We start from the raw sequence: 12,901 nt of genomic DNA, 5'->3' as shown, positions 1-12,901 counted from the left end.
CGGGCAGCTGTGTGAGTGACACCTCCCCAGCACCATGAGACAGCTGACCTCACCCAAGGCTAAAAAACCTCAGCCAATTTCCTACCAACCAGAGACAGTATCAACACTTCCTTATCTGCCAAATATGTGTAAGATTCTAGCAATTACACATAAATGTCCTGGACTATACCACGCCCCCCCCCCCCCCCCCCGATCACACAGCCCGCTCACTCTATGCCCCACCCAGAGCAACCTTGGCCCTGACGAGGTCACTGTACTACAGGTGACCTCTGATCTGTTGATGGCTGGCCCAAGTCCTTGGGGAGCTGGAACGAGGGTGTGGGCCCTGATCCAGTTGGACAGCAGCATAGGACTTGAGCTGCCCGGGCTGTGGGGGTCCGGCAGGAGTCAGCACCATGGGAACTAGCCCCAGCCCCTCGCTCACCAGCACTTTGTCATAGATCTTGTCACGAACGGTGATGGCCACGTTTTCCAAGTCCTCTTCGGTGATGTCCTCCACGGCCCGGAAGGAGGATGCTCGGTGCCGCTGCCTGTACCCCCGGCACCTGCCCTGCAAGGGGGGCTCAAGGTGAGATGGACGGCCCAGGTGCTCGGGCCTTGCCCTGTCCCCCACCTGCCACATGGGAGACCCGGATGAAGCTCCTGGCTGTGCCCTGGCCCAGCACCAGCCACGGCAACCATGGGGGGAGTGAAGCAGCAGGTGGGAGATCTTTGTGTTTCTCCCTGCCCCCTCTGTCTGTTAACTCCCAGTTTCAAACAAATCTATGAAGAAACAGCTATGAAATCTTTAGCCCTCTGAGACTAGCACCATTCACTCAAGAACCATGCACACCCTCTCCAGGTTCGGCCGTTCCCCAGTCCCCATCCTGGCCAGGCAACATGACATGAGAGGAAGCTGGGGCTCCCTGTTCTCTGCCACAAGCCGAGCGAGCAGCCCCCCAGGAGGGAAAAGGCCTAAGCTTCCCCCGTTGCTGTCTGGGAGCTCCCCGATGGGAAGGCAGCACGTTCCCACATGCATGAGTCACGGGGCTGCCTGGGCACCTAGTGTGGCTCCTGCAGAGGGAGCCGGGGGCCGCCCTTGAGGCCCCGACCAGAGCTTCCTTGCGGAGGTTCCGAGGCAGGACACCAGCAACCGCTGGCACGTGGCCGTTCTCATGACTACAGACTTGTGCAGCCATGAACTCCGCACACGGGTGCAGGCGTTCAGCTGGCAGCAAAAGCTGCCCACGATCCCCCACATCCTGGAGTACCTGGGGTCCGTTTCCAGCCCCAACTGCTGACACCGGCTAATGGGGCCCTTGGAAGGCAGTAAAGGTGGCTCAAACAGGTTCCTGGCCCTAATGGGCGTGACTTGGATGGCTCCCAGCTTCAGGAGAGAACAAATGGATGAGCACTCTCCCTGTCTGCCTCTCAGAATAGTCCAAACAAAAAAAAGTTGGTTCACTCCCCCCATGGCCTCAATGATTACAGCCTTAAACTCAGTATTTCAGTCTCCCCAATGGGTAGCAGGGGCCCGAGCTCTTGGGCCATCTATAGCTGCTTTCCCAAGTGCATTATGAGGGAGCTGGATCAGAAGTGGAGCAGCCAGGACTCGAACCCATGCTTGCATGGGAGGCCGGTGTCACAGGCTGCATTTCTGATAAAACCCTATGCTTGTAAGGCACCCAGGCCTGACCCAATGGGTGCTCACAAGGGAAGTCCACTGGCTCAAAGAATAAGTCACTGGTCACAGCAAGCAAATACCCTATTAACGGTCTTCCTCCTCCTGAAATTGTGAAATTCTTCTGCGAACTTGGCGGCGGAGACAGTGAAGTTCTCCAGGGCAAAGCGCTCCGGGGGCCGTGCGCTGCGGGCCGGGTTTGTGCGCCTGGGAAGCTGTCCAGCAGACAACGCACGCCTCGTCGGCGGTTTCTTTTTCTGAAACGAAGAGCAAAGAAGATTGCAATTGGGCAGGGGGACCCAACGCTATCTGGAGACTGATGGCAGAGCACCTGTGTCACAAGGAACGGTGACCAAGGGTTCGTGCTACTTACAGAGGCCGAAGCTGGGCTCCGAACCGGGAAGAAATCGGGCATCGAGTCCAGTTCTGCCAATAAGCGAGCCAGCTGAAGATCAGAGGAAAAGACGAGAGGTGGTGAGCGCAGCCAGGTCTGGGCCAATGTCTGTCGCTGGGCTGCTAGGGACATCTAAGTACAGTCATGTATTGCCCCTCAACACCTGTAGTAACCTAGCAGGCAGATACACTAGCTGCAGGCACGAGACACCCACAGCATGACCCACTTGCATGCACTGTGCCCATCCTGTGTGTAAGGACAGCGTGGCACCATGCCTATAGGTCCTGTTGTCGCCAGACTCGATTCCAGAGACTCAGTCACTCAGCAGCGGTGTCATCTCAAGCTGCAGAATGTTCCAAAAAAGCCAAAGGCCAGCCAGCTGGCCCACAAGCTATTTAAAGCACCAAAAAAGACTGACAGAATGGTACATGGGTTCATTTCTCACCCATGAAACTGACCACACACACGCGGGGGCCGGGGGATTTCAACGTGATCCTTCTGCTTCTAGCTTTGTGTAGGGCAGGTGGGTGGGCACTGAAAGGTCACAAGGGACACCGTTCTTGGCAGAAGCTGCCAGTGTTCCTGGGCTGTCACCTCGCCTCGCCTAGGCACAGACATGCTTAGATTAAAAACCACCATCCCAGGGTTCCTGGTCCTGGACAGACTTGCTACATGTGCTAAATGCTTCTGGAAGCACGTGGGCACTTCAGGAGGTGTATTCAAAATGCAATCGCAAGGCGTTTGGATGCAAACAAGCCGTGACCTACTCCATGCATAATCTGTCCATATTGACCTTGACATTGCTGAAGACCTCCTGAACCTGTCAACCTGGAAATTTGGCAATGGAATTTGACCTTTCAACTCCATGCTCCCGAAGCTCACAGCAAACAAAAGGATGAACCCCCATATAGAGCATCACCACACCCCAAGCCTTAAAGGCTGATGCTTAAACTCAGAGGGACTACAAGTGGTTGAAAAACTTCACAGGCAAACTCACTCTGAGCCAGTGAGTCTCCACCAAGCTGGCACGGGCCAGGCCTGCACATGACCCAACCACACACACCACCAAGATCGTAGGGCCCAGCCCCCACTGCTCTGAGGAAGATGTTCTAACATGAATAAAAAGCTGCTGTGTGGCTTCACCCCCCAAATGCTCACATTGCGTCAGCAGGCAGCTCTGGTCAAGGCAGGTGGGCTGCACCTGCCCCCCTGTAGCCCAGCCCAAGGGTGGAGAGCATCCCCAGACACAACCTAAGCAGTACCCTGCAGGGGCCCGCCAACCATGGCAGCTGGCACTGGCTAGCTGAGCTGACCCCACAAGCCCCCGCACAGTGCAGCAGCCCCAGCAGCAGGGCCCTACCACGGCCTTGTTCTCCTTGATGTTCAGGTTCCTCTTGCGCAGTGCATCTGAAGCCTCCTGGCTCTCGTCTCCCCCGCCACCAACGTCGTCATCATCGTCCTCGGACTCCGAGGCCATGTCTTCCTTCCCATCCCTGCCCTGCCTGCGAGCCGCCAGCTGCTTGTCCTGCAGGCGGGGGCTGGGGCACGAGGGGTTCCCGTTGGGCTGACTGACCAGCTTCTTGGTGGGGAACTGGAAGGCCACTCGGAGGCCAACGCTATTTCTCCCAGACCTGCGCCTGTGCCGGGAGACCTCCTCCTCCTCCTCACTCATCACAGACGCTGTGCTGTCTTCACTCACATCCGAGGCCCCCAGCTAAGGAAACAAAGAACAAAGACATCGTTTGAGACCAGCTGCAATGTCATTACCGGAAGCAGCGACAGAGAACCACTTCCTGTTCCCCTGAACAGCGTCCCCCTTGGCTCTGCAGCTGAACACCTGAAGCTGGTTGAGGAGTGAAGGGCAAAACTGAGGCCACCCCTGGCCTCAAACATACACCTGTCACCCCCCAAAACTGGCCTCCATGGAGAGTGACCAAGGTGTGGCAACATCCAACCGTACAACCTCTTCTGTAGGCCTACCTGCCAACTAAGCCAAGTCTGGCAACTCAGGTTGTTGCTGTCAGAGCTCCACCTCTACCCCCAAGCCCCATCCACTCGGCCTCAAGATCATCTCACCCCAGGTTTCAAAACCCCACGTGATGTGGCTCTCCAGTACAGAAACCTCGCTCGGTCTGAGTGTAGGAAGAATGGAAGGTGCTAAGGGTCAGGATGGTGTGATGGCACGAGCCCCCAGTGGTTCTGTGGGAGTTTGTGCAGAGGCTGAGTGCGACTGTTCCCTTCCAGGGTGTGTGTGTGTGTGTGTGTGTGTTTATGCATATGTAGATGCTGGTTTTCCATCTGGCAGAAGAGAGTTCTGTGCTTCAGTCAGTCATTCAAAGACGTTAAAGCTACTGTGAACCCCCAAGCCAAGAGGCCAGAACAAACAGGGAATGCTGAGTGGGACTCACTCCCCTCCCCTCCCCCATGAATCTCTCCTTGGGAAACAGTGTCAGTAACATGAAAAATTACACCCCCATCCAAACCAAAAAGGGAAACGCCCGGTCGGCTTGTACCAAATGAACACCCTATCAAGAAATCCCAGGAGCCTGCTACTCCCAGGAAGACGAGCAGGACCAGAGAGTCCAACACAGGTGTTTAAGATGGGACCACCAGGGACACCTACAACACATCCCGAGCCACCAAGGCAGAGAAGGGAGATGGCTGGGGGTGATGGACAGCTCGGAGTCTCGGGGGCCCGCGGGAAGCCGCCTTTAAGTGGACAGGCCTGCAAGATTAATCCCCAAGAGAAAAGGCAAGTGTGTAGCCTGGCGGAGGGACACCTAGGCAGAACTACAAACAGCAACGGGCCCAGCTCTGCTGCCCCACAACCCCGGGGCTTGGCCCAGTCACCTCTATGCTGCTGCTCCCGCTCACGTCGCTCTGCGTGAAGCCCTCAAAGTCCTCCGAGTCGGTGTCCTCGACAAAAATCCTTCTCAGCTCTTCCGTGAAGTACTGGGAGCGGAAACGCACATCCTGCGGGATTCAAAACACACACCTGTTGTAAAGGCAGTGGGCGGGGCAGGGCGAGAACAGGGAGGAGCTGACTGCCATGGAACTGGCTCCCGGATGGGAAACGGGGAGAACATTCTGGAGACCAGGGAAGCTGCCCAGCACTGACAATGAACCTGATGCCACCCAATGCTGTATGCGGGATGGTTACAACATTCAATTTTACCTTACTCATACTTTATCACAATGCAACACACACCATTTTTTACATATTTATTTGAATGGCAGAGTTGAAGAGAGAAGCAGATACACAGGGTTTCCGTGCTCCAGTTCACTCCTCAAATGGTTGCAACAGTCAGGGCTGGGCCAAGACAAAGCAAGGAGCCAGAGCCCCATCCTGTCTCCCATGGGAGAGGCCGAGGCCCAAGCACCAGGACTATCCTCTGCCGCCTTCCCAAGCCCCTGAACTTGTGGGAAAAGCAGAAGCAGCTCTTGGCTGCAGCGTGCCCAGTGTGGCCATTTGGGGAGTGAGCCACTGGATGGAAGGGAGCTCTCCCTTCCTCTTTGTAACTCTGCTTTTCAAATAAATAAATAAAAAAATCCTCTTTCTTCTGCAACACTCAAGAGGAGACCCAATTCTCTCAAAAGACCGCTCCAAGGAGAGAGAGTGTAGCCTGCAGACTCCAGGGAACTCCCCTAAGAGCAGGCCACAGCCCCTGCAGGCCACAGCCCCGCCCCAGCCGGGCCTCCAAGACAGGTCCTCAACGGGCTCCAGTGCCCGTGCCACCTGCCTCACCTGGCAGCAGTGACCCCTCAGGACCCCACTCTGGGTTGAGAAGCCCAATCTCAGCCTTGCCTTTGGCTGGCTTTGATGACACCCTGGGGACCAGCCCCCCCCCCACTCCCCAATCTTCCTGGAGAAAAGCAGGTGAGAGAGGAGTGGAAAGGCAGGGGTACAGAGAAGGCAATGCCTGCACCTAGCTTTCTGTAAGTGTGAAAATGTTCCCTGTGAATGACTGGGGTAACTGGAACAAGCCTACTCAGTGCCGAATTACCCGGTTACTTTGTTGATAGCGGTAGTGAGGCTGTTTGGAAAAAACACACAATAACACATGCGCACACTCACGTGCACACCATTTGCAGCTTCCTGCAGCATGACTGTGAGCATGTGGGGTTCAGGGCTGCGGGAGAGGGGAGCAGCAGCCCAGAGCTCACTGCTCAAGATGGACAGCCCACGGATGGCTGCACCGGAAACCCATCGTGCACCTGCGGCCCCCCAACACAGGAAGCATCTGGCTCCTGCCAGCACAGCCCCCCAGGCTGCTGCAGGGCAATGGGGTCTGCATGGAGCTGCAGTAACTACCCAACGCTGACCACTTCAAGCCTGGGTTCCGGCTGCCCCAAGCCAGTAGACAGCCCCAATCTCTCAGTGCCTGGGGTCCCCAGCCTCCACAGTACAGGCAGCAGGGACAACTAGCAGCCTTCGGTGGCCTCACCCTATGTAGCAGCACAGTGCAGCTCAGTCCTAACCCGAAGCCTGTGCGTGATCTATCCTGACCCCCAGCGACTGTCACATGAGTCCCGCTCCTCTGCAGGAAGCCTCACAGCCACACACTGGATTATAACCCTGGCCCAGAACCCGGCTCTGTGAAGCACGGTGGTTTTCCTTCGCAGGCCTCAGCCTGGTTTATGGTGATGGAAGCCTCGCCCGGGACAGCAGCAGCCGTGGGAGGCTGTGTTTATTTTCTTTGGGAGCCCACGTGAACAGAAGACCCAGACTGACAGAGCAGAGTCCTGTTGCTCCTGCCACTCGGCTCTGTGTTCCAACCGCACCTGCTGGGGCTCACCCTGTGCAGCGGGTGAAGAGAGGGAGGGCAGGAGGGCAGGACAGCAGCCACCCAGAGCCGGGGAGCCACGGAGCACTCCCAAGTCCAAGGGGTTCTTCTATAAGGGACTCTGCACCTAGCAGGGGAGTCTGGGAGGCCCAACACCAAGGGCCACAGTGAAGGCAGGGGCTACAAGGGAGCAACACCAGCACAAGGCCCTGCAGAGGGGAGAAACCCTGGGAGAATGCATGGAGAAAGCAGCCTTTGAAGCAGTCCCAAACTGGGGTAGCAGCATGTGTAACAAAGAGCAGCATGGGTAAAGCAATCTACCCGTGCCCAGTGTGGGGAGAAAAAGTGAGCTGGGAGCTAAGAGGCTGGGAGTGGATGGATGGTGGGCGACCCTGGCCCCGGAGCCATCCAGCTCCATGGCTCGCAGGGGGGTAGGTCATCTCCTGGACTGTCCCATGAGGACAGCGCCGCCCAGCAGGGCCACGGAGTAAACACAGGATCCATCTGAAAGCGCCAGGCATACTTCTGCGGCCCAGTTAAGGGATGCTGTGAGGGGCACACGGCCAGGGCTGGGGCTGGTGGTTGGCTCAGTACCTGGCACAAGTGCCACACTCCTCCCAAGGCCTCCAGCAGTGCACGCCCCAGGCTCTGCTCCTCCCACCCCCTGGCAAACCCACTGTTCCCAAGAAGACCAGCCATTCCTGATACAGGAGGAGATGTGCAGAGCCAAGCCCTTCCTCTTGAAGGACTCAGGGCTTCAGACAGAACAGGGGAGATGGCACAGGTGTGGGGAACTCCTGGATAAAGTGTGGGGGAGGAGAGAGAAGAGGGGGCAAGGGCCCAGGGCAGCTGCACATGGAGGTGGCCAGGCAGCAGGGAGGGCGCACGGGCCGTGGGAAGCCCCTCTGCACACAGAAGCGGCAGGCTCTGGAGAGGCACTGGGGCCGAGGGGCACTGGCAGAGCAGAGGCAACGCAGGCCCAGGATTGGGGTCAGGGCAAGGCCTGGACAGACTCAGCATCTATGCTTGCACGAGTGCAGGAAGAGGCATGGTTAGAGACCGAAAGGGGCGGTGGAGGGGAAGAGAGCCAGGGAGCACCAGTGCCAAGCTTCCCTTCCTGCCCTGGCCGACGAAAGCCAACATGGGCCTCACCTACAGCCTCCACACCCACCCATGGCCCCCACACCTACCTACAGCCTTCACACCTGTGGCCTCCACATACAGCCTCCACACCCACCTGTGGCCCCCACACCCACCTACAGCCTCCACACCCATGGCCTCCACAACCACCCACAGCTACAGTTGAGGAGAGTGGCAGCATACAGAGGAAGCTGAGATATTCCCATTGGCAGCTAAGGGGTGAGACCAACCTGCACGCCACGAGCCCTGTCAGGGCCGTAACACGTGCTCGCTACAGATCCAAGCAGTGACAGACACAACCAATACTCCCTTGGCAACTGCAAAGCTAGAAGCAGGAGGGCCATGGGGCTGGGGGCGGAGGAGGTGGAGCGGGAGAGGGAGTTGCCCCTGCCAGGTGCAGAGGGGCGGGGGTCCCAGCCATGCAGGAGGACTCGGGACCCAGCCCCGGCTGATTGAGGGGGGAGCACGGAGAATGGGTTGGATCACATGCAGCCCTGACAAAGATGCCTGCACAGGCAGAAGGATGCAAACAGGACCAAGTACCCTCTGCAGGTTCTAGAAAACACGGGGGCAGACAGGGCTTTGGCAGCAAGACACCTGCCAGCTGAGCAGCACCCACAGCCTCAGCCCACCCGGGCGGGCACTGAGGCGTCTCATCAAGCCACACACCCACCTGGGCAGGGAGCAGACGCCCACCTACCTGCGCCGGGGGCTCCAGCGAGTCCAAGCTGTCGCAGCTCCCCTCTGCTGAGAGGCTTTCCATGGGAAGCTCATCTGGGAAGCCCAGGAACTCCTCCTCGTCGCTGGGGGCGTTGAAGATGTCACCCACTTCCTTAGGGACCTGGAGTCGGAAGAGGAAACACCAGGTGCTCTCACACTCGCGTGGGGAGAATGGGAGTGGCCAGTTCCACGGGTCCTAGAGCCTACCCACAAGGCCTGGGGCACCCGAGCGGGTGAGATGGCACAGCCAACGGGAAAAAGGCAGGCAGAGGGGAACGGGATTGCCAAGTTCCAGAGGCAGCACATTCCGCTGCGAAGGGAACGGGGGACAGCCCGAGCGCCTGGGCCCCGTCCCCCGGGGGGGGTGACCAGAGGTCACAGGCTCCTGGCTTCAGCCTGGCCCAGTCCTGGCCACTGTGGCCATTTCGGGTGTGTCTTTCCCTGTCTCCACCACTCTTGTAAAAGCATACTTACTGAAACATCTATTTTTAATTGAACGGCAGAGCTATAGAGAAAAAGAAAAAAACATGAGGGGACCTTCCATCTGCTGGATTACTGCCCCAATGGTCACGGTGGCCCAGTCCAAAGCCAGGAGCTTCTTTCCAGTCTCCCATATGGGTGCAGGGACTCTAGGACTTGGACCGTCTTCTGCTGCTTTCCCAAGGTCAGGAACAGGGAGCTCGATCAGAAGCGGAGCAGCCAGGCCTCAAACCAGTGCCCATATGGGATACCAGCACCTCAGGCAGAGGCTTAGTATGCTATGCCACTGCGCCAGCCCCAATAAAATAAATCTTTTAAAAACACAAACTCTAGGGCACACTCCAGACCCTGGTTTTGAGGCCAGGTTTTGTAAAAACACCCCTGTTCTCACACTTCTCCACTGGTACATTTGTCTTTAAATATCATACACATGAAAAAGACTTCAGAAAATACCATCGGGAGTCTTCTAATTTCTACCTGCAGCTGCCATTCTGTTGCTGTGTCGATGCCTGGGGGCGGGGAGGGGCAGTCAACACAGGAGAGGATGCTGTGGACACAGGTCACCTAACAAATACAGTGATCCCTCCCCCGGGGTGCTCACCGGCCAGGCCCTCCCAGGTCTTCAGGGTGTGACGACCTGGACACGGAGGGAGGGACAGGGTCGCACAGCACCGGCTGCTCCTCCACCCGAAATCACCCGCGCGTCTTCTCTCTCAACCCATCTAGCTTGCTACCTGGCTGTCTCTGACCTCAAAGACCAGCAGCTGAGCTTGAGCCAACCTCATCTATATTTTCCCCACACATTCTTCAGCAAGACAAGTCAAGGATCCTAAACCCAGCAACTCCAAGATCCAAAACGTCCTGGGGAGACACACGGAAAACAACACCGCAGCCGGAAGGCAGGCCCACTGCACAAACCACAACAGACTCCTCCCCAGGCTGGGTGTGTACAAACGCAAACGGCATCCTGTATCTGGGCTCGTGTCCTGTTCCCAAGATACCCAGTCGTAACTGTGCCATCTGAACAAGAACAAAACAAATAAAACTCTGTGAAATCCCAAACACTTCACACAAGGGCTGCGGCCATCAGCACGCAGCCGAGAGTTCTTCACCATCGGCACATGTGCCAAGGCTAACAATGCACCTGCCCCGGTGGATCTGAAGTCCCAGCACCCTTCCTTACACTATCAGCATAAGGCACAGCTCCAACGGCCTCACACTGGATCTGCACCCTCTGTAACTTCCACCGGGGAGCGAGCACACTCACAGCTCTGACCATGCTGCACCGCTTTCTCTGCTGCTTCCCCCAGGCAGGATGACTGTAGGTCATCGAGTGTGGCCGCCGGTCACACAGCACCTGTGACACGTTCTGAGCTTCCTTGTAGCAATGAAGCCCTGGCATCACGTGAGGAGGCTCTAAACATCAGGGGTTCCCCCACGAAACATCAGGGGCTCCCCATGAATGGATCTCATCAGAATATAAAGTTTCCAAGGTCAAGCAGCTGGAAGGCACGAATGCGCGCCCACAAGCACGTGATACCTCAGCAATTCCCTGCCCCTAGCTGCTCTCAATTCCCACGTGCTCTGAGCCCAGGGCCCCTTCTTTCGGCTGTCTGCAAAGCACAGCCCCACACCTCGCTTACAAATGAGATGCGCACACAGGCCACTGCGCTTCGGAAATCCCTTCTCCTGCACATTTGCTCTTGTAATTTATTATTATTATTATTATTATTATTATTATTAAGACAAATTCATACTGAGCCTGGCACAATGGCCCAATAGCTAAATCCTTGCCTTGCACACACTGGGATCCCATATGCTGCTCCCCTTCCCATCCACCTCCCTGCTTGTGGCCTGTGAAAGCAGTTGAGGTTGGCCCAAAGCCTTGGTATCTGCACCCACATGGGAGATCCATAAAAAGCTCCTGGCTCCTGGCTTCAGATCGGCTCAGCTCTAGGCATTGTACCTACTTGGGGAGTGTACCAGTGATGGAAGATCTTTCCTTCCCTCCTTTTCTCTGTAAAATCTACCTTCCCAAGAAAAATGAATCAATCTTTTTTAAAAAAGAGAAAAAGACCATTTTTTTTGAAGATTTATTTATTTTTATTACAAAGTCAGATATACAGAGAGGAGGAGAGACAGAGAGGAAGACCCTCCGTCCGATGATTCACTCCCCAAGTGAGCTGCAATGGGCCGGTACGCGCCGATCCAAAGCCAGAAGCCAGGATCTTCTTTCCAGGTCTCCCACGCGGGTGCAGGGTCCCAGTGCATTGGGCCGTCCTCGTCTGCTTTCCCAGGCCACAAGCAGGGAGCTGGATGGGAAGTGCAGCTGCCGGGATTAGAACCGGCGCCCATATGGGATCCCGGGGCTTTCAAGGTGAGGACTTTAGCCACTAGGCCACGCCGCCGGGCCCAAAAAGACCATTTTTAAGACCCATCAAAAAGAAAATAACTGAAGAGAAGGAAAATAGCAAATTCCCAGTGGATGGGAGATGTCTGTAATACCCAAACTTCCATAAACTGACAACTGCAACCTAGCGAACCAAAACGAAATCAGAAAAGTCACCAACCCAACCTCGCCCTTCGCGGCTTTTGGGACACTGCTTGCACTGACTGGCTTGATCCCTGCTGGAAGTGACCCTGCAACCAACACGTAAGGACTCAACTCCCTGGTAAGGACACAGCCCCCAGGCTGCGATTCCCCAGCATCTAATGCAGGGCTCTTGCCTGCCGCTGGTCATCATAGACCTTGCCCATAGCATGGTCCTGTGCCCAACTTGGGAGTCACTTTCCTTGGATAGGCAGGCAGATGCACTCAGCCACATTCCTACATGACAGGAATCAAGATGTTCTACATAGAACGCTGAGAAGTCTAAAACATGGGGCTCAGCGTCAAGGCCCCACTCATGGGAAGGACTGTGGCCTTGAGAACAGGCTCTAAAGGGCCCGGCGTGGTGGCCTAGCGGCTAAAGTCCTCAGCATGTGGGAACCAGTTCTTATCCCGGTGGCCCCACTTCCCATCCAGCTCCCTGCCTGTGGCCTGGGAAAGCAGTTGAGGACGGCCCAAAGCCTTGGGACCCTGCACCTGTGTGGAAGACCTGGAGGAAGTTCCTGGCTCCTGGCTTTGGATCGGCGCAGCACCGGCTGTTGTGGTCACTTGGGGAGTAAATCATCGGATGGAAGATCTTCCTGTCTCTCCTCCTCTCTATATATCTGACTTTACAATAAAAATAATAAATGAATCTTAAAAAAAAGAGAGCATACTCTAAGTCGCCCAAAGGGCAGGCAGTAGCTGGCAGCTCAGTGACCGCGGGGATGTGCCCTGCGCTTAGCCCTGAGCTCCAGCAGTTCCTGACCTCCCTGCTTCCTGCACTCGCAGACCCTGAGAAGCAGCAGTGATGGCTCAGGTGACCGGCTCCTGCCAGGCACCTGACAACCCAAGGCTGTGGTGGTGGCCTCGGCCCCACCCCCTAGCTGCTGCAGGCATTTGGGGACTCAGGCAGCTTCTTCCTGCCATCGCTAATAAAATCACCTGAGATCGCATCTCTCCAACAGAAACTGCAAACTCCATGGGCTTCAGGGCCCAGTAGGTGGACTACAAGGGCAGGAGACAAGGGGCAAGGACAGCATGACATGGTGCTGGCCCACAAGCTCAAGGCCACATCAGGAGGGAAGCCTCCACACAGCTGCCCATCCCCATCACGATTCGGCATCCTGCATGCC

At 56.6% G+C, this 12,901-nt stretch overlaps 1 protein-coding gene across 2 annotated transcripts in view; it reads right to left on the bottom strand.

Moving 5' to 3' along the window:
- CDCA7L (cell division cycle associated 7 like) overlaps positions 1-12,901 on the bottom strand; it is a 29,673-nt gene that overhangs the window by 2,605 nt on the left and 14,167 nt on the right. The window contains exons 2-7 of one of the 2 annotated variants that reach the window (XM_058678277.1): positions 8,679-8,819; positions 4,905-5,027; positions 3,415-3,768; positions 2,034-2,105; positions 1,753-1,917; positions 425-550 (exon numbers count right to left, since the gene is read on the bottom strand). In XM_058678277.1, the coding sequence (XP_058534260.1) occupies positions 425-550; positions 1,753-1,917; positions 2,034-2,105; positions 3,415-3,768; positions 4,905-5,027; positions 8,679-8,819 (981 nt within the window). Of the gene's footprint in view, positions 1-424; positions 551-1,743; positions 1,918-2,033; positions 2,106-3,414; positions 3,769-4,904; positions 5,028-8,678; positions 8,820-12,901 lie in introns of both variants that reach the window. The other variant, XM_058678276.1, reaches the window with a different exon arrangement.

Source organism: Ochotona princeps, chromosome 20 (genome assembly GCF_030435755.1).
Source record: "Ochotona princeps isolate mOchPri1 chromosome 20, mOchPri1.hap1, whole genome shotgun sequence".
Taxonomy (NCBI): domain Eukaryota; kingdom Metazoa; phylum Chordata; class Mammalia; order Lagomorpha; family Ochotonidae; genus Ochotona; species Ochotona princeps.
This window is presented reverse-complemented; position numbering and strand designations above follow the sequence as displayed.